Consider the following 22,180-nt stretch of genomic DNA (forward strand, 5'->3'; position numbering starts at 1 on the left):
TGGTTCTTACTTTTCTGATGTGCGCTCCCTTCGAGCCTCTTCACAACTGTCCTCTCCGCCTTCTTACTTTGAAGACTGCCTTCCTGGTAGCCATCACCTCTGCCAGGAGAGTGAGTGAGCTCCAGGCTCTATCCTGTAAACCTCCTTTCCTTTCGGTCCATCCGGACAAGGTTGTGTTGCGGACAAGGCCCTCTTTCCTGCCCAAGGTAGTCACAGCCTTCCACATCGGGCAATCCATCACCTTGCCCACCTTCTTTCCGCCTCCGCATCCCTCGAGAGAGGAAGAGAGGCTCCACCGTCTGGACCCAAAACGTGCGCTCTCGTTCTATCTGGATCGCACACGCCAGTTCCGGGTGGATGACCAACTCTTTGTTGGTTACGTGGGCGCTAAGAAGGGAAAGGCGGTGCACAAGCGGACCATCTCGCAGTGGATCATCTTGTGTATCCAGGCGTGTTACTCCTTGGCTAAGAAAGAACCCCCTGTTGGGCTGAGGGCTCATTCCACTCGAGCCACGGCGACTACAACTGCCTTGGGCCGAGGAGTGCCCTTGCAGGACATTTGCCAGGCAGCTACGTGGGCCTCGCTGCACACGTTTGCAAGACACTATTGCCTGGACAGCCAAGTCCAGAGGGATGGCTTCTATGGCCGTTCCGTCCTCCAGGACTTTCTGGTGTGATTATTGGTTCGCAGACCCACCACTGGGGTTGGTATTGCTGGGGAATCTATTCTAAGGTAAGGAATCTATCACTAACGTGTCTCTTTCAGATGCACCACTTGTGTAACAATATGTTCGAGGCATGTGGGCTGCTGAATTCATATCTGTGCATAGATCGCCGCCTAGTGTTGGGTCCGGATGATTGCACATTGTTGTCCTGGAAGAGTCTTCGAAGTATCACGAGATAGGTGGCTCCTCCCCTGGACTACAGTGCGCATGGGCATCGCCTCCATCCCCAGATTGTTTTTTCCGCCATTGGGTTCGGGTGTGTTTCGGTTCCCTCTGTCGGAATCGATAGTTGTTTAACTTTCCTAACTTGAGACCAAAAGGTCTTTAGGCTTGGCGTCGGTATCGTTTTTCGTTCGGGTTTAACTGTTCTTCAGCTCCGAACTCTTGCCGCCCTTCCGCGTGCTGTCGGCGCGGACGGGCCTACATGACGCTCCAGACATGGAACGAACTCCGTTTAAGAGGTGCCCGGTGTGCACCTCAAAGTATTCACACCTCGACGTGCACCCAGTGTGCAACAAATGTCTGTCGCCGGACCATGATGAGGCCAGGTGTATGGCCTGCTCAAAGTTCCGGTGTAAGAAGACCCTCAAGCTTCGTCGGGCCGCTAGACTACAGGCCCAGTTATCAGCGCCCCCGCCAGACAACATCTTCGAAGAAGACGTTGGAGACGACAATGTCTTTCAAGTTTCGGACTCTAGCATGGCGTCGGAGGAAGACAACTATGACGCGGGAGACGAGGAGTTTGATGAAGTCGTCGGTGAGGTAGGGGACGACGATGGGGCCATTGCCACCGTGGAGGATAGCTCAGAGGAGAAGCATCCTCGAACTGACTCAGGGGTCAACCCCCACTACACGGCCCAGGTCGAGGGATCGCCTTCGGGCCTTACCCAACACCTCGTTAATCGTCCCACGGCCTCGCCTCCGGGCCCGGCCACGGACATTTCTGATGTGCCACTCCCGTTGAAGAAAACGAAAGTGAAACCATCGGGGTCCACACCAACGGTTTCGAAACCGAAAGTGAAAGTCGCACTGGTGGGACAGAAGGCTCCAGAGGCCTCAACGTCTACGAAATTAAAAATGGCCGACAGCAAGAGCCGCGCCAAGATGGCCGACCCGAAGACCCCGGTGTGGAAGCCGAAGGCGAAGACGACCGACGCCGCCGCGTCGTCGCCGAAGGTGGTCGAGGTCGATGACCCGAAGAAGGCTCCGAAGAAGCGTCTGGACGACGCCGAAGCTCTGGCTGCGCAGACTCCGGCCGTCAAGGCCAAAGATGGTGATGTGTCGGCTCCGAAGACCGTGCCTTTCGCCGACCCGACTCCGGACTCGGGGAAATCGCTCGAGCCGGTCCAGCCCTCCCCGGCCTTAACAAAAAAGGTTGTGGAGTCCCTGCAGCGGATTCGGAAGGACGCTGTGGCTCCCGAACCGAAGAATGTGGTGCCGAAGCCTACACCAAAGCCGGCTAAGGCGCAAACGCCTATCCACTACACGCTGCCGCCGAAGACGACGCCGAAGGCTTTCGCTCCGAAGCATGGGGCCGGGGTGCCTTTGAAGGTGGTGTCGACGCCCAAGGCGTCATTGGTAGTGCCGAAGCCTCGGCTCCAGCCACTCGCAGATGAGGAGCGTCGAGAGGTTCTCATCGACGCCAACACCGGGAAGCTCTCTCTCCTCAAGAGGAAGATCACCACGGAGCCGGTTTTGGAACATTATCGTATTCCACTCAAAAACAAAAAGGACTCTGCGGGTACTTCTGCCCCTATAGAGCCTGCATCTCCACATAATTTGGAACTTTCACCGACGCATTCAAACGCTGGGGAAGGTGACGGAGATGAAGAGGACGAGTACAATTATCCAGCATACTCGGATCCAGAGGAGGTACATGAACCTTGGTCTGCCGGAGGCGACCCTGAGGACCCTCAGTCGGGTCATGAACCGCAGTTTTTTGCAGCAAAGACTTCTCCAACAGAGGACTCTGCAGCCTTCAACGCTCTGATTGAGAGAGCTGCAGCTAATCATGATATCGACCTACATTCAGATCCTGTGGATGTCGATTTTCTGTTTGACACTTTCTCAGTGGCTGAAAAGTCAGTCAAGACATTGCCTATGCTCAAGGGAGTGCTGAAGCACGCGCCAGAGGTTTTCAGGGAGCCCACTCGGGCGCGAGTCATCAATCCTCGTATTGACAAAAAATACAAGGCAGCGCCCTCGGATCCAACGTACATCAAGGGACACTTACCACTGGATTCTTTGGTTGTATCCAACGCACGTAAGCGGGCGAACTCGCAGACCACGGGTGACGCTCCTCCCCCAGACAAAGAGTCAAAAATATTTGAAGCCTCAGGGAAACGAATTGCTGCGCAGGCGGCTAATATTTGGCGCATTTCAAACACGCAGGCCCTACTTGCACGCTACGATAGGGCGCATTACGACACCCTAGAAACACTTCTGCAGCACTTACCTGATCAGTACAAGGAGGCAGGTGAAATGTTGATTCAGGAGGGGAAGCTGATCACCAACGCTTCCATCAAATGTGCGCTGGACGTGGCTGATACCGCCTCCAGGGCGATCAACACTAGCGTGTTGCTGAGGAGACATGCATGGCTTAGAATATCAGGCTTCAAACCAGATATACAGACAACCATCTTGAACCAAACAGTTAATCCTGACCAGCTGTTTGGCCCCGAGGTGGATGCGACGCTTGAAAAAATGAAGAAAGACACGGACACTGCTAAGTCTATGGGGGCCCTCCAGTCTCAGCAGTTTCGGGGTGGTTCCTTTCGCCGCTCCAATAACAGAGGCACCTCAAGGGGTCAGGCGTCACAATCCACACAGTACTATAAGAGCAACACCCAAACCTCATACACCAACAAAGGTAGAGGTGGTTACAGGGGCAACAACGTCAAAGGCAGGGGACGTGGAAACAACAGCTCCAGGTCCTCCACCGCCAACAAACAGCGACGCCTTGTCACTGCCCCCCGACCACGCAACACCGGTCGGGGGGAGACTCCAGCAGTTCCTGCCCGCGTGGAAATCCATCACCACGGACAGGTGGGTCAAATCTCTTATCCAGTACGGTTACTGTCTGGAACTTACTTCCACTCCACCAAACATACCTCCAAGAAACCGTCCTATGTCCGGCGAGCACTTGCACTTGTTGCAGCAGGAAGTTCAAGTCATGCTGCAAAAAGGGGCAATAGAGCTCGTCCCACTGCAAGAAAGGGGAACAGGGGTTTACTCGCTGTACTTTCTAATCCCCAAAAAGGACGGATCCCTCAGGCCCATCCTGGACCTCAGGCCCCTCAACTGGTATATTCTATCGGAGCACTTCCATATGCTCACGTTGCAGCAGGTCCTCCCCCTGCTTCATCAGGGGGACTTCCTGGCTACGCTGGATCTAAAGGATGCATACTTTCATATCCCCCTGCATCCTTCCCACAGGAAGTACCTCAGATTCACGATTCAAGACCAGCACTACCAGTTCAGGGTTCTGCCTTTCGGAGTCACCACAGCGCCAAGAGTCTTTACAAAGTGCCTGGCGCCTGTGGCAGCGCATCTACGACGCCAGAACGTCCACATCTATCCCTATCTGGACGACTGGCTCATTCAGGCAACGTCAGAACAGCAGTGCGCAGACCACGTGTCCTGCACCATTCATCTCCTGCACGATCTGGGATTCTCGCTGAACTATCCAAAATCCCATCTCCAACCCGCCCATATATGGCAGTATCTGGGCGCGACAATAGACACTCTGGCAGCCACTGCGCAGCCAAATTCAGCGTGAATCGCCAGTATCCAAACGCTGATCCAACGATTCAGACCTCAGCACTCGCTTCCGGCGAAGGTGTTCATGCAGTTGATAGGCATGATGGCCTCCTGCATCTCCATCGTCCTGCACGCAAGACTACATATGCGTCCGCTTCAGGAGTGCCTAGCACGTCAGTGGACTCAGGCTCATGGGCAACTGACAAACCTAGTGTTGGTGAGAGGTCGGGCGTACAACTCTCTGCATTGGTGGAATCCACAAAACCTTTGCAAGGGCCGACCGTTCCAGGAGCCTGTGCCACAGATTATCCTGACAACGGACGCTTCTCTCCAGGGATGGGGAGCGCATGTACTCCACTACACAGTGCAGGGACTATGGACATTACAGCAAAGGAAGATGCACATCAACGTTTTGGAACTGATGGCAATCTTCATGGCCTTGAAGGCATTCAAAGTACATCTGTGCAACAAGGTCGTGTTGATCCGGACGGACAACATGACGGCCATGTACTACATTCAGAAGCAGGGGGGCACACACTCTCCGCAGCTGTCTCATCTGGCTCAGAGCATGTGGAAGTGGGCCATTCAGAGGAACATCTTCCTCATGGCGGAGCATCTCCCGGGCAAGGACAACCAGATGGCGGACCTGCTCAGCAGGCACAGCCACCAAATGCACGAGTGGGAGATACATCCATCAGTACTCCAACCGTACTTCCAAAAGTGGGGTCATCCAGAGATAGACCTCTTCGCCACAAAGGAGAACGCAAAATGCCAAGGCTTTGCCGCCAGGTTCCCACACCCGCAATCGCAGGGCAATGCGATGTGGATGAACTGGTCAGGCAGATTTGCGTACGCTTTTCCCCCAGCACCTCTGATACCGCTGTTGGCACGCAAACTCAGGCAGCACTCGATGACTCTCATCCTGGTTGCTCCAACGTGGGCTCGCCAACCATGGTACACCACGTTTCTGGAACTCTCCGTGGTACCGCATCAAAGGCTTCATCTCACTCCCAGCCTTCTGACGCAGAGCCATGGCGACATTCAGCACCCAGATCCGCAACAGCTCAACCTGGCGATCTGGCTCCTGAAGTCCTAGAGTTTGGCTACCTCAATATTCCCCCCGATTGCATGGACATCATTCGGGAGGCAAGGAAGCCCACTACTAGAGCTTGTTATGCGGCTAAATGGAGGCGGTTTGTCATTTACTGTGTAAACCACGATATTGACCCGCTAGATGCTTCCATTCAGAACATCATTTGTTACCTGTTCCACCTGTAACAATGCAATCTGGCGTACTCTTCCATCCGCATTCACTTGTCTGCAATGGCAGCATACCTCCAGAATAGGCAACACCTATCACTTTTTAAGGTCCCTGCTATCAAGGCTTTTCTGGAAGGACTCAAAAGGGTCATTCCACCACGGACACCACCAGCTCCGGAATGGAACCTCAATGTGGTTCTTACAAGGCTGATGGGTCCTCCCTTTGAGCCACTGCACTCTTGTGAGCTTCAGTTTCTGACTTGGAAGGTTGCTTTCTTAGTAGCGATTACATCACTACGGAGGGTTAGTGAGTTGCAGGCGCTCACCATCCAAGAACCTTTCTTCCAAGTACACGCTAACAGGGTGGTGCTCCGCACTAACCCTAAATTCTTACCCAAGGTTGTATCTCAATTCCATATGAACCAGACAATTGAGTTGCCAGTGTTTTTTCAAAACCCAGAGTCGCTGGCGGAGCGGATGCTCCACACCCTTGACGTTAAAAGAGCCTTAATGTACTACATTGACAGGACAAAAGATTTTCGTAAGACCAAGCAACTTTTCGTTGCATTTGCCCCACACCACAAGGGAAACGCTATCTCCAAAGCTGGGATCGCTAGGTGGATCGTGAAATGCATTCAGCTCTGTTACGCTAAGGCTAAACGCACTCTCACTATTCCACCAAGAGCCCACTCCACCAGAAAGTTGGGGGCCTCTATGGCTTTCCTAGGTAACATTCCCTTGGAAGATATTTGTAGAGCAGCCACATGGTCTACCACACATACTTTCACTAAACATTACTGTGTAGACGTGCACTCCAAACAGCAGGCAGCTGTTGGTCAGGCTGTTCTCAAAACACTTTTTCAGACTGCTGCAGCTGGCACGGGCGGCCGCCAATAATGGGAGGACTGCTATGTATTCTATGCACAGATATGAATTCAGCAGCCCACATGCCTCGAACTGCAAATGCTACTTACCAGTATGCATCTGTTCTTGGCATGTAGGGCTGCTGACATTCATATCGCCCACCCTCCTCCCCGGCGCCTGTAGCAGCTGCAGTATTCATATACATATATATATATATATATGCTCATAGCATGGGCATCATTCACATACTTCACTCCATCTCTGCCAATGGCTAAAAACAATCTGGGGATGGAGGCGATGCCCATGCGCACTGTAGTCCAGGGGAGGAGCCACCTATCTCGTGATACTTCGAAGACTCTTCCAGGACAACAATGTGCAATCATCCGGACCCAACACTAGGCGGCGATCTATGCACAGATATGAATGTCAGCAGCCCTACATGCCAAGAACAGATGCATACTGGTAAGTAGCATTTGCAATCTGTAAGAGACATTAGTTAGTGATAGATTCCTTACCAACCCACCCATCCTACCCCTTCTGCGAACTGATATCTAGGGTTAAGGTCATCCCCTTTCAGGGCCCTAGTTTCAAGGCACCAGTGTTGGTTTTTAGCATAGCTCTGCGTTTCTGGCGCGGAAAAGCTGTGTCTAAGAACTGACGCCCGCATGCGGAGGCGGCGTCTAAGTCCTCCGACTACGTCATCACGGCGCCCACGACGACGACGACGGACGCGGAGCCGCAGACGACGCCTACCAACGCGCAAGGGTACTGCTACGCAAAAATTTCCGGATCCAGTCTGACACCTGGGGATATTCTAAGGTAAGAAATCTATCACTAACTAATGTCTCTTACAGATATATCGTTACACAAGTAGTAACTTGTGCATTGTGCCACCCCTGGTTTGCCTTCCAAACTGACACCACAGGTCTGTTCACACAGCCTGGGTAAGGTGGTGTAATCACCCCTTACTTAGATATAGTATACCTATATCTACCTTATATATAGACACATATGCACCTATAAGTCACTCCTATCGTAGGCCTCAACAATCCTGGAGGCAGAGTGCTTGGTTTTATGTGAGAGGGTGCCCTAGCATTAGCTGAGCCCCTCTGCAGCTTTCGGAACCATCTCCATATAGCTGTTCTATGATATAGCCATACCATATACTATTAAGTGCATTACAATCCTCGCGGTTAATGCTAACTTTGTTTTGGCTTCAACAAAACATGTCGTGTAAGGTGTGTCAAACACTTTGGAATACTACCCCCCCCCCCGTCAATTCTGGCGGCGGGGGTAGCATTCCACCCTTCTAGAGGAAAAAGACATGTATGTTACTGCTTTACCCGGTTAAAGTTAAACAGCGGTAAAGGGGTGTAACCTCCCCCTTCTCAGATCCACCCATATGAGGGACCTAGGCAGGTAATCCAGCCCCCGTCCTTAGTATAAGTATAGGAGCTGTTTCCCCAGGACTTTAGATTATCCTGGAACGAAACTTTGATACAGAACTCTTGGACCTTCGACATTCTATTCTGACTAGAAGACGGAAGACATCTCCCTTGTGGTCAAGGAGTGACCATCCTGTTCAAACAGGCACCAACAGCAACTTTGCCAGTCAGCAGTTTCAAGGTTCCCGCCGGAATCCGAAGACTCTGCGACTCAAGAACTGGACTTCCAGACTTCTCTGACCCCGACCCACATCCACAGCAAAGCTGAGACCCGTGGCGGACACGAAAGACGTGGGACCGGACATATTGGTCATCCTGCATTTTGCTACCTGCACTCCTTTTTTGAAGCCTCAGTAAGTTGTGCAATGGGGTGCGAGAATCCCCAGCCCCGAGCATCATTTGACCCGAAGCCCAGGCCCCCACACTCCGCAAGTGTCCCGTGGGCCCCGCCTTCACATTTGTGCTCTAGGTGTCTTCCCGGTTCCTTGCCCGTTGGCTAGTGAGCCCCCTGAAGACGCCATCTTGAATCTAACTTGCGATCCTGGTTGCTCCAGGCTTGCTTCAGCTCCCCTGCAAAGGAGAAGCGCCACAGACCTTGCTGGTCTGCAACAAAGCCAACCTCGACATCCTGCGTGGGTTGCGGTTGCCAAGGCTTGTTGGGTCCAATCCGGATACCGACGCTGCAGTCACCTAGATCCATCGTGGGACAGCTCAAATCCAGCTCCTGGTCATTATCGATGCCTCCTGGACCTCGTGGCTGAAGAGGAGAAGTGTGGCTCAATGATTAGAGCGGCAGACCCTGATGCAGAGGTCTAGCCCGGGACCAGGGTTCAATTCCCCGCCTCGGCGGGTCTTGGGCTCAAAATTCCACGGACCTGATAATTCTCGCCTCGGTGCCTATTCCAATCATGGAGTCCCACTCTGCAACTCTCGGCAATAGCTTGCTTAATCTCCACAACGGCCCCCACAACGCTAAGGATGCTTGGCCTCCACCTTGGGGGTGCCCAGGAGTGGACGCCTCACAGGGAAAGCCAGGATGGGTTCCACAGAGGTATTCGTACAAGCGCCTTGAGACCCTTGCGGGTGAGTAGTGCGCTATACAAGTATCAATTTACATTTTACATTTTTGCAAACTCACCTTCAAGCACGCGACATCGCCTGGTTCCTTCCTGGTCACTGGCTAGTGACCTAGAATCTCATTTCCCCTCTGCCTTCAGGTTCTTCACATCTCCGATCCACCCTTGGATCCACCCGGACATTATTCCTCTGGTCACCTGCAGCACTTCTTTGCAGGTCTCTATAGAAAATGACGACGAAACCCGACATCAAAAGATGCCTATGCACCCGGCTTCCGTGGGTGAGGTAACACGAGTACTCTTGTAGTCTCGAGGGCATTGGCCCTCCTAGTGTCTAAGTTTAAAGGGTTCCGTCCTAGTCCATCCGGAAGTGTCCTTAACTTGTAACTTTGTAACTTTTACGAACTCCATAGAAAGTCAATGGGAGCCTGTGCCTTTGTTTAGACACTGCACGCGACTCCCGTGGGTCTCCTACTTCTTAACCTTTGGTTGCTTAGTGTAGCCCCAGCGATTCTACAGGTCCCAGGCTTACTTTCTAACTCTCACGTGGTACTTATACTACTTTCTCAGTATATGGTTAGTGAGGCCCCTAGGGCATAACGTATACTGTGCAACTTATTGTGTATTAACTGTGTGACTTGTATTATTTTTTTTACCTCTGACCTCATAAAGAGTGCAGAGGGGTTGTGTTTAGATTACATACATATATATTTGATATATACCTTGTGTGGTGTCCTTTCATTTGGTATTCAAGAGATTATATATGGTAAAACAACTTGCTTAACTCGCCTACTGTAGTCTTAGCCTGAAGACTGCTGGTTCATGCTACCACTAGGATAGCTTTCTATAAGGTTGACTTTACAACTACCATCAATAAGGGTCGATTAGACTGGTGCAAGGTGCCCACTAGAACTAGTGGACATCATATGCCAGGCTAACTTCTCACAGCCGCTATTTTGGGGAGGTTGGTGGTTCTCCTCACTTTACAGCACCATCTTCCAAATAAGCGGTTTTATGTACAAATACATGTGTTATTCTACTGAGTGGCGCCAATATACCTAAGCATTATACCACTGTTCATTAGTAGTTAAATTTCAAAAGTGTGACTATTTTGTGTAAAACAGTCAATGCCACTGTGGCTGAAAGATTTAGCCCGTAGGCCTCCTGGAATTCCGACACAGTGGATCTCCCATGTCTAAATGGGGGAAAAGGAACAGAGAGTTCAATGAAACAGTGCATCCACAGTTTTTTGTCAAATGCACCTTTCCCCCCAAATCTCTAAATGAGTCTGTCTGTCTCTTTATATTTATCCCTGTCTCCATCTATATCTCAACATCTGTCTTGTTTTATCTGTCTTTAATTCCTCTCTATCTACCTTTGATTCTCTGTAGCTATCTGCCTCCCACCCTTTCTGTCTGCCTCTAGCTCTCTCTGTCTCTGTCTCTATCTGTCTTTGTCTAGCTTTCTGTTTCCATTTCTGTTGTCACTATATTTGTCTGTTCTCATCTGCCTCTATTTCTGTGTATTGCTCTCTGTTTATTGGTGTTTTTCTGTCTTTGTGTGTGCTTGTCTCTATAACCTTTGTCTCTCTGCCTCTTAACTATGTCTGCTATTTATCTGTCTCTATCTCTTTTCTTCTGCCTGTCTTTGTGTCTATCTTTATTTGTGGTTCTCTGTCTCTAGCATCTGTCTCAGTGTCTTTTTTCTCTGTATCGGGCTTCTATGTGAGGGTTTTTCTCTATATCTCTATATTTTTCTGTCTCTAACTCTGTATTTGTCTCTATCACTAGCTATCGGTCTCTGTGTCCATCAGGCTCTATAGCGATCTATTTCTTTTTGTGTCCCTTTAAATCAGTGGTAAGTAATATTTATTTGTTGATTAATTAAAACCATTACAAAAAGAAAGCATCAAATACAAACCAAACACAACAACTAATTGACCAAACGGGAATACAGTGCAAAAATAAAAATTGACCATAGTTGATTAGCTATTTCCAGTTAGGGATTATAGCGCTACCAATATTTTCACAGATTAGGTAGCAATCTACAGGAGATATAGTGCAATGTGCTTACAGAGCAGAGAATAAAATACAGTGTACTAGCCAAAAATGATCGGTGACATTTTTACAGAATATCTATTACTGTCATATTGCAAAAACAAAGCTAAAGTGACTTATGCTATCATAAAGTGAACAGTGCATTAAGTGCAATTAGTTAGCAGCAAGTGTTCATTTGTCAAAAATTTCAGTGCATTAAGTACGATAGACTAGCAGCAAATATTCAATAAAAATTAGTGACAAAGCAAAAAAACAGTATCCCAAATATCTAAAACTACTGACTAAAGTACACTTGTAAGATAGAATCAATACTAAAATGGGGATAAAGTGCATATATGCCATTCAATAAATGCAGTAAACATAATAAACGGAATATTCTCTAAAACAATACTCTAAAAACAGCTAATATAACATGGATAAAAAGTGCCATAAAAATAATCCATCAACCCCTTAAAAACAGCAAGCATCTCATTTCAAAGGCATACCAAAATTTAACATTTACTTTGGTTGTCAACCTTGCATAATTTCTTTTCCACTCTAAAAATGAATTGAACAAATTGCTGAATAATATGAACATTGACACCGCTCAGGCAAAATATTAGTGCCGATCTACAAGTTCTGAGTCCCATTTCTTTAAAAATAGGTTTTAAAATTGTTTTCCGTTCCTGCAACATTTTTGGGCATAATGTTACCATATGCAGCAAAGTTTCATCATACTGCCCACAAAGCCTACAAATATTTGATGCCCATTTGGACTCCTATTTAGGGGTTCCATCTTTTGTTGGATAAATTCCAAACCTTAATAACAAAAATTTATTTTTAATTAGGGGTTTTTGATGAAAGAGTAGATAAGGTTGAGCCAACATTTTATCAAAAGAATTGGCTATAGACCAAAAGTGTTTTTTTTCTCAACTCATCTTTATCCAACACTTCTGACAACAAAGCAACGGTTGAATTAATAAATTTTTTATAAACCATTTTATTCCTTATTTTATCTTCCAAATTAGGGCATTCAAATTTTAAGAGGCATTCATCTAAATAATCCTGCCGGCTTCTAGAATATTCGCCAATCGAGATCTCACGCCAGCACATGTGGGCCAACGTGCCCTCATCAGATCGAGATAATGCCAATAATGTTTTTTTTAAAGTTTCTTGAAGCACCAAAAACTGATTCCTTAAGCTGAATTCCAATCTTAAATTGGCACGTGGAATCTGTCTAGGAATCCTAAAAACTGATTTATATGTCCTTGATACTATACCCTCCAGCACTTTTGCATCTTTACCCTTAAAAATTATGGACCCATTTGAATTCTCTAGTTTTTACTCATTCCTTTCCTATTACCATGTTTTTATTTACCTCCCCCTCCTCCCCCCCCTAAAATACTTCAAAATGCTTGGTTTTTTCACTGTGATATTGGTTACCTATGTTTATTTTATTCCAATCTTTAACTTTTTCTTATATTTTACTGATGTCACCTTATTGTAATATCTGATTTTACTCTAATAAAGCTTTCAAACTTAAAAAAAAAAATTATGGACCCATAGTCCAGGGAGGGAATAAGTTTTGCTTTCATAACTTTAAGCAGGTGGTCGTAATTGGGACATAATAACTAAGGCTCCCGGTTTTCCGTTTAAATGGATTTTTACATATAAATACAGACGGAAAAATATTTTTCTTCCGTCTGTATTTTTTATAAATAAAAACTGAAAAATACGACCAAATCGTATTCTTGGTTCCCGAGAATTGTTTGGCAATCCGTGCTCCAGCCCATGGTTGTCTCGCCCCTCTTCCTGATTGCAGTGAATGCCTGGCCACTTTAACACCTGATGGGCCATTAATCTTTGTTAGGCGCAGGAAAATGACTCTGAACCAAAAAGGTCAGAAAGACTGGCGTTTCGTTTACAAAGCTCAAGCTTTCACAAATCTCTGCACCATTCTGCTTCAACTTCATTTTTTAAACTGTACAGGCGATTGATTCACATTATCATTTACTAAAATAATGATAAAAAAGAATCTTTAAAAACAAGTACAATAACTCTAAAACAAAAAAGAAAAATGTATTGTGTCAACTGGAACTGAGCAAGGGTTCAGAGGTGGTCTGAAACACCCAGCCTCGGTAACCTGAAGTATTTCACTTTGGCCGAGATCTCAGAAACTATGATTGTTCTACTCTACAAATGTGTTTTACATTAGCGAAGGACTTAGTTTAAAAAAAAGTTAATTAAAAGCTGCCAGCTCACGTGGGTGTTGTTGGATATTTTAGGCCTCAGAAATGTGAGGGAAATAGTGCCCGGCAGGACTAATGCAAGGGCCTTTAACTTATTTCTGAAACGAGAGCTTCCTGCTTCAGAGGAGGTTGTTTGCTCTCTCAGCTGTGGATAGTCAACTGGCACCACAGAGCATGCTGCAGGGAGGAGCATGCTCTCTAATTTATCACAAAAATAGACCACTCTTTCATGCCGTCTTTGGCCAGGTCACTGAAAGTGCTCAGGTTCACTTGTCTAAATTCATATTGTGTTTACATCTAATAATCATGGCTAGTGACTGTGTTTTCAATATTGTAACACAGCAGCAGCTCACTGATATTACTGCAAGTAATCTCCGAGATACCACTGTGACTTGTTTTAAAAGTGGGAGATGGGAGATATGTCACGTTGTAAAGCCCTGCGCCAGAAGTAGGCATTCCTGCGCTGGGGGGGGGAGGGGGAAGGGGGAGGGCGTACTGGCGCAGGAACTTCTCCTAAAAGTGGCTGAGTGAAATCTATAAGATTTCACTCAGTCACTTTCGAGCCCATGCTGCGTCAAAACCCTGCGCCTTCTTGAAGCAGGCGTAAAGATTCCGCAGCATTGTACAGATAGGGCCCCCCAGAGCATTGCTGGAGCTGCGACGCAACTCCAGCAATGCGCAACCTCTACGGCACAGATGCGTCACGCATCTGTGCCGTTTTTGCCCATGGTGCGGTGCATTTACAATGCGGCGCATCCATGGTGGCGGACCCGTGACCCACAATAACTGGCGCATCCCTGCTGATATGCAGGGATGCGCCAGTTATTGTAAATCTGCCCCTGTATATTTAAATAAATGTGGAAAAATACTAGCTGCAACGTCTTTTTTTGCTTGCGACAAAAGTAAATGCGGATATATACAGATAATATGACATAAAAATAAATATGGATAAATACAGACGGAAATGTTAAAAAAATAAATACCATAAAACCGGGAGCCCTAATAATAACATCCCTCAGTTTTCGAAAAGCGAAGACAAGTGAGGAACCTTTAGCTTCTAAGTTACTGAAATGCCGCCTAAATGACAATCCGTCATCAAATGTAATTCCCAAATATGTATAAGCCTTTACACATTCTATAGACAAACCATTGATATTCAAGTCCTTTACCCCTAATTTACCTTTCCCTATTAACATTATTATTTTTTTTTTTGTATTAATTGTTAATCCATTTTGAGTTACATATATTTTGAATGAATTTATTCATCTTTTTAATCCTATCATGGTTTGGCTAAGCAAAATGGTACCATCGGCATACTGTAGGTATTTAATTTCTTTACCCTTTATCACAGGGGAATGCAAGTTTACATCAATAAAATGGGATGGGAGATCAGACATAAATAGATTAAAAAGACAAGGAGCGAGCATACATCCTTGTTTTAGGCAAACATTTATTTCAAGGCGGCGGGTAGTATGTCTACCGTCGCCAATTTTGACCTGCACCCAGGTATTGGAGTACAATAATTTAATAATTTTTAAAAGACTTTCTGATATACCCCAATTCATTAACTTAGTCAAAAGAATATTTCTGGGTACAGAATCAAACGCGGCTTTTACGTCAATAAAACAATTTTTGTTTCCTACATATTGCTCTCTCTCCTAGTAATGACATAAAATTAGGTTAGTAAGAGTCGATTCTCCCTTCATAAAACCTGTTTGAAAGATTGAGATCAGTTCTTCTCTTTCCGCCCAAGTTTCCAACTCCTCTGACAGACAACTTGCAAATATTTTCGCAGCAACGTCTATGAGGGTGATTAATCGATAGTTTGAAGGATTATCCTGGGGCCCACTTTTGTAAATCGGCTGTATAATACTTCCCCGCCATAAATCCGGGATACAACCTAACTTAAGAATATCATTAAAAAGGAGAGTTAAAAGCTCTGGCCAATGCTTGACTCTAGCTTTAGAAATAGCACTGGGAATTCCATTGGGGCCAGGTGCTCCATTAGATTTAATTTTAAGTAAAACGTTTTTGACTTTGTCTACCGACCATAACTTAGTATTCATAGAGCCTGGTGAATCCTTAGACCCAAAAGGGTCAGACGCTTCTACTGGATCCATTTTACATTGATGGTTAGAACATTCAAACTCCTTGTTTTGTTGGCTTAGGGAATTTATTGTCATATTAAAAAAATGTATCCAGCTTAATTCATTGATATTGGCACTAGTACTTCTAAAATTTTCATTTTCTAAATTATTAATAAAACCCCAAAACAGTTGCAGATTCTTAGATTTACATGCATAATGAAGTTTGGCCCAAATTTCTTCATAGTAAAAATGTTTAGCCCTCCAGATTTCATTCTTGTAACCCCTCTTTAAGTCTCTGATTTTAAGTGACGTTAGAAAATAAGAAGTCTCATTTGCTTTTCTATACAATGATCTTATTGTTTTCTTAAGAGACCGTTTCAAGTATAATAAGCGATAGGAAAACCAACCTGGGTTCTTAGGGTTCAAAATTACACCCCTGGATGGTTCCCTGTTCGGGAATTTATTCACTAAGGAGTCACATAAGGTGGGCCATAGAGCAACCATTGTGGTTCCTTCAGAGTATGCGTCCCGAGCATCATGAATTAAAATCCAGAGAAAATCAGAAATATCTTTCGCTGTTTTCTCACTCCATACTAATCTTTTTAGACTAAAAGCTGTCGGGCAGTTCTTAATATTTTAGTTTCTGAAAAATACTCGAAGGGTAAACTAATAGCAATGACTTGCGGATTATGGTCACTCTCGATTCTAGGAACAAACTCATAACTTTGAACTAAATCTGAGAGTTTATCTGACAAGATCGTATAGTGAATTATAGAGGGGCAGTCCTTTTATTAAAAGTTGGGGAATGCTCTCTATCATACAGAATGTTTAGATTGTTTTTAATAAATTCACAATTGGACCATTGGGCTAAAAGATCTGATTTGGTATCTCGCTTTTTATACAGTACAAGATGAGTGTTAAAATCCCCAGAAATGATCATCTGTGCATCCCTATGATCATAGTATAGCACCTTCAGCATTTCCCATAACTGGATAAGTTGAGATGATCGAACTTTTTTTTTCGAACTTAAATAAACATTTAAAATAATCAATCATTGACTGGCTACTAATTTAACGCACTGTACCCATTTAACTTGAAGGTCTATCGCGTAATGTTCAACATTGAGACTTAAAGAAACATGTATTGAAAGACCCCCGCTTGGTCGGCCATATGCGACGTCCGTAAATGCCACGTTCAAATATTCGTAATAGCCGATTAGCGGTGTACTACCCAGATTCCATGTTTCTTGCAAAATTAACATATCAAACAATTTTAAAAAACCTACAACATTTACATCTTCTATAAGTGTGTTAAAACCATTTGTATTCCAAGGTTAAGACCATTTGTATTCCTTATTATTATATATTTCTCTATTTGCCTACATGCCTGTGCCTCTGTCTGTCATGTATATCGGTCTGTCCCACCGATCTGTCTGTCTGTCTCTGTTGTATCTTTTCCATTTGCCTGCCTCTTAGTCTCATCTCTCTGTCTGCCTATCTGTGTTTCTAATCTAGTCACTGTAAAATTTCATTTATTAACAATATTATCCTAGGTTTACAAAAATATTAACAATAGGTAACTAACAAATGTATGCTTTTTGCACTATTTAAAATTGGAAACTCTACTTTTCATGGAGACGTTGGCATGTTTTACTAGATATTAGCAACATATTTAAACTATAAAAACACCTTTAAAAATTGAAAACATTTGTAGATACGTTTTTGCCATTTTAACTATTTATAATATCTATAAAAGATAGCATTTTGTTACAAATAAAATGTAACTATAAAATGTAGTACAACAACTAATAATGGGTTGTCCATTCCTTCCTAGGAGTGAAGATGCTGAGGCGTACGAAGTACAGGATGGGGAGTTGAGCTCCGGAATCTTTATGAAGTATCTGAAGAAGCACATTTTAAAGAAGAAAAAAGTTAATCTTGTGCTGGACGATGTTCTTGAAGGTACAACAATGGAGGTGTGGTATCTTTAGGAGCCCTGATACCTATGTTCTTGGAATATGTTATCCAGAATTAGCAGAGATTTTACTGATTAGACAGTATGAACCATTTCTGCTCTCCTTGAGCACTGAACTGCTCTTTTTCAAAAGAGGCTGTTGGTAAAATAGATCTTCAACGTCTAATTGGGACCTGGGGCTGATGCGGAAATACCCTCCAAGGGTTTGTACCTTTGGAGGAAGATTCCTGTTTAGCCTTGTGTTCCCTTGTGACTTCCAATATCTTGGTGGGAAAGATTAGTGTTAGAAAGACTAAAATAAACTATGGTATCCTGAGAACTCTTTCCTATCTTAAACTCAGTTCCTTACCCACTGCTCGCATTTGCATTGTGGCGCCAACATTTTGACCACCCCGTTGTAATTACGTACAAAGATGTCTATAATGGTCCAGAACAAGGTGTGCCTGTGGTGTGTGGGTTTGGGGTCATGACTTCAAGTTATCTGAAGAATGTAACCTAATGTACCCAAATGCAATTAGAGCCCATGAATCGAAGCAGTATATTGCCAAGCACTAATTAATTGGGCATTGCCCCCGGGACCTGGCCCACCCGGGGGCTTATAGAAAACTGAGTGCGGAAGCCCACACTTCGTTTTTAAAATGTTTGTTTTTCAGCAGTATTCTCGCTCCCAGGGCAAATTCGGCCGAGGTTTTTGAAAAAAAATACATTTTGGGGGTCCTGGTGGTACTTGTGGGACTCCCTTAGCAGGCCTTAGGGGTCAGGGTGTTTCTACCGTGCCCCCTTTTCTTGTTTTTTTTATCTTTTTCATACTCGGTTACCGACTCACAAGAAGGCTGCCCGCACTTCCTGGTTTGGAGTGTTGACAGCCAGTCAAAATGAAGCTCGTGTTCTGTAGGATTTGCGAATCCTCCTCGGTGCTCAGATATCAATATTTTTATTTTATTTCTCAGCATCTACTGAACGGATTTACACTATTTAAAAAATAGCACACTTTCTATACCAAGACCTATTTGTTCAACATTTCAGGCTGCAGCTTTGTCTAAAGTTTCCCATGAAAATTAACATGGGGAAAACTTATTTTGGGATCCCCTTTTTTCTCGGCCCCCACTTGACGAATCACCTTCAAACTTTCAAGACAGGAGCTGACCTGAGCTGGTCATTAGTTTGGAAAATTTTGTGAAGATTCGTCAAATGGCACTAAAGATATTGGCAAAAGAAGAAACACTTTTTGAATAGAAATAAGGTCCTAACTATAACTACCTACAGGCGACCGCAGAACAAACGCGCTTCAGCTGAACACCTTCCTCAGTGTTGGCGGCCGCCGCGTTGTTGCCTCATTATATATACACATCGTCTTGCATTGTCATTGAAAGTTAGGCAAAGCATATTTAAAAGGTCTGGCAAAGAAACAATATATCCCGCTATGTTCGAGTGGTGCATTACGTCATAGTAAAAGAAAATACTAAACGGGCCCTTTACTAGGAGCGCAATCAACTCTAACTGACATAGAACTCCCAGGTCATCACTAACCATTCATAAGCCTACATGATTAGCATTTCGGAATGACAATTCAAACATCCATTAAAATTATAATTAAGGCTCTCGGTTTTCTGTTTAAACAGATTTTTACATATAAATACAGACGGAAAACGTTTTTTTCTTTGTCTGTATTTATATATAAAAACAGAAAAATACTGACAAAACAAATAAATGCTTGTGCTGCCTCTGTGGTGGTGAGCCTCAACAAGGCCTACCAGTGCAAGGGATTCTCTCTTCTCTGCACAGAGTCCTTAGACCAACAGGAAGAAGTTGGCACAGAAACTGGAATAGAAAATACAAAGTTTATTAAACCTCATGAGGTGGAACTACATTCACACAACACCCTTTGGTAGTGTATGAGGTAGCACACTGACTGGAAGGAGCTTGGTCCTTTTATACCAACACAGGGGCTCAAAAGAAGGTGGTACAAGGTAAGGAATAGTGGTTTCAAATACATACAAGGTCATACAGAGAGTGTGCTAACAACAAGTGGGAAGGGCTGACAGTAAGCTAATTCTGGTGGACACATCCTGACAGTTACAAGTTAGGGACAGCTGTAAGCTTTACTGGGCATGTGCAAAGCAGAGGCGGATAAATATATCTCGTCTCTAGGCAGATTTCAAGAGCAGTTAACAGGAAGGTAGGACAGAGCACATGGTGAGCACATGTCAAACAAAATGGCTGCCAGAAATACAAAATGGATTCCACAAAACGGACAAGATAGTCTCTAAATACAGGATGTCTTCTGCTAATGCTAAATCTAATTGCTGCTAAATTACAACAAACGACCCTTTCAGCATTAGCTGAAGACATTCGTCTATCCAGGGTAATCTAGATCTGCATCCTGTACATTGATGTTCATCATCTTAGTAATTTCTTCGTTTAACATTTTCTGTGTTTTTATATATGCAATATTTCTTTTGGCAGGTATACCAGCAGTGATGCACATTGAGCAAAGCATAGGACCACATTGTATACAAGTACAGCATGTAAATAGTATCACCAGTAGTATACATAGAATATTCAGTAGTTTCCAGCCCCAAGTAACAAAGAGTGTCCATATCCAGTTCGAAAATGTCCATGTACCAGTCTCTAGGTGAATGTCTGCAGCAATCTTGTGCAGTTTAGAGATTGCATCTTAAACTGAAGGTGAGTGGTCAGGTATAAAGACGCAGCAACTGCTACCGATGATGCGACATGCGCCTCCTCGATCAGCCAAAATCACGTCTAATACCATCCTATTTTGGAGTGTTACAATCCTTGCAATTTGCAGTTCCTCTGTAATGTTCCCAAGTGCCATAGCTGTCTGATTGTTGACAGCTTCCACACCACAAGTTAATCACCTTATCTTTCTGCTATTCAATGCCGCACCCACGAAAAAGTACAAACCCAAATTGAAATCGACATATTGTTGCAAAATGGTGTCTGTCTGGTCGACCTCATCTGTACTTATTGTTCGTTTGTATCTATTCTTAGAAATATCATTGTACAACTTCAGGTCAAGGTGATATGATGCAGGTGCTAAAAACACAGGGGTTAACAAAAATGATATGTAACATACCCCTGACCACCCAACAGGTAATTGATAATACCCTTTATTACCACATACAAAATAGGTGTTGTGCGATGATGTAAAACTACTGTTATTCGCACCTTCAATGTTTAGTGTAGAAGTACATTCACTTCGTCCTACGGGAATTCTCCCAACACTGCCAATACATAAATCTGCTTTAGCTCTTGTTGCAGATATCACAAAGAGTCCATTAGTTCTGATAGTCCTCACATTTGTGAAGACATATGGTGTTGAAATATTGTCCGGTTGGTACTCTTCCCATTCAGTCCTTTTAGCTCGAGGATAACCTTCTTTATCTTGGTAGCATTCTTAATTCAACCGAAAAATGATTCCACTTACTGAGGGCTTTCCGAAAGCAAACAAAAGGGCATACCAAGCTTCACATGAACCATTATGGGAAAACGGTAGAGGAATAAAAGGCATTCCTCCTTTCTTTTGGTGTGCAGGTATCATCCCACACACCCAACAATTGGTGGTATTCGTGGCATTGTGTGTATGATGCAACATCTGGATGAATGTGTTATTTAGGTAGGATTGTCGATGCTTCTGCTCATGATAGGGAAGCGTAAAATAGTTGTGTTCCACTGGAACTGCTGTAGTGGCAACAAAAAGCTGTTGAGCAGGAGCCACTTTCTCAACAAACCAGGTGATTATCGCCATAACTACCAGAGCAACAACAAACCCTCCAGCACAAATGATTCGCTTGTTGAGCATTTTAGCAACAGTGATAATTTAATCTTTCTGCAAACTCGTTGAAACAATCGTTGGAGATCTTATCCCTTGGGCAGCCGCTGATTTCTTCACCAAAGATCAAGACGGGTGTCACTACACTATGCAGGGCTGATCCCCCCCTTGTCATATCGGCATTCCGTTTCCACTAACCCTGGGCGGTAGCTCAACCAGTCTTTTTCAAAACTGCAGATTCTTTCCTCGGTCTCAAGTGGTATCGCGATGCTCCAGGAATCGTGTGGTCCGGGAAGACTTCCACAGATTTGTCCGGTGAGATAGCTTGACCTTTCTCCGTCTCCAGAATCTCTCGATGGTCGGTCAACACAGCAGGTTCCACCAAGGTAGGCGACACACGTCGGCAGTGTGTGCCGTGGACCCAGTTCTTTCTATTCGTCACTCGAACTGCTGTCCTCGTTGCTAGGAAGACTTGCCCTGGTCCTCACCACCTCGGCTCTAAGCTGTTCGATAGGTCGAAGAGCTTGACCATATCGTGGTCTCTAGGCCGGAGATCATGAGCCTCACCTGCAGATCTGTCAGGAAGAGCTTCTCGAACCTGTTGATGAATGGAAATTAAACTGTCAGTTAACTGTGCCAAATAATCATTCATCGAACACAAGGTACATCATGTATGGGGCGTGGCTTAGGAACTACCCAAATATTCATCGGTCTTCCAAATACCAACTCGTAAGGTGTGAGCCCAGATCGTGAGTGTGGCGCCGATCTTATGGACTGCAATGCCAGAGGTAACGCATCTGACCACTTTAAGGATGTGGAAGCCAGAATTTTCGCTAACTTTAGTTTCAGAGTAGCGTTGTACCTCTCCACTAATCCTGCTGATTGTGGGTGGAAGACTGCATGGAACTT

At 44.9% G+C, this 22,180-nt stretch overlaps 1 protein-coding gene across 7 annotated transcripts in view; it reads left to right on the top strand.

Moving 5' to 3' along the window:
- Positions 1-22,180, top strand: part of LOC147729139 (mucosa-associated lymphoid tissue lymphoma translocation protein 1-like) — a 1,401,591-nt gene that overhangs the window by 1,094,604 nt on the left and 284,807 nt on the right. For all 7 annotated transcript variants that reach the window (XM_086959432.1, XM_086959437.1, XM_086959431.1 and 4 more), the window contains one exon: positions 17,335-17,462. In XM_086959432.1, the coding sequence (XP_086815558.1) occupies positions 17,335-17,462 (128 nt within the window). The remainder of the gene's footprint in view (positions 1-17,334; positions 17,463-22,180) is intronic.

Source organism: Lissotriton vulgaris, chromosome 2_2 (genome assembly GCF_964263255.1).
Source record: "Lissotriton vulgaris chromosome 2_2, aLisVul1.2, whole genome shotgun sequence".
Classification (NCBI taxonomy): Eukaryota; Metazoa; Chordata; class Amphibia; order Caudata; family Salamandridae; genus Lissotriton; species Lissotriton vulgaris.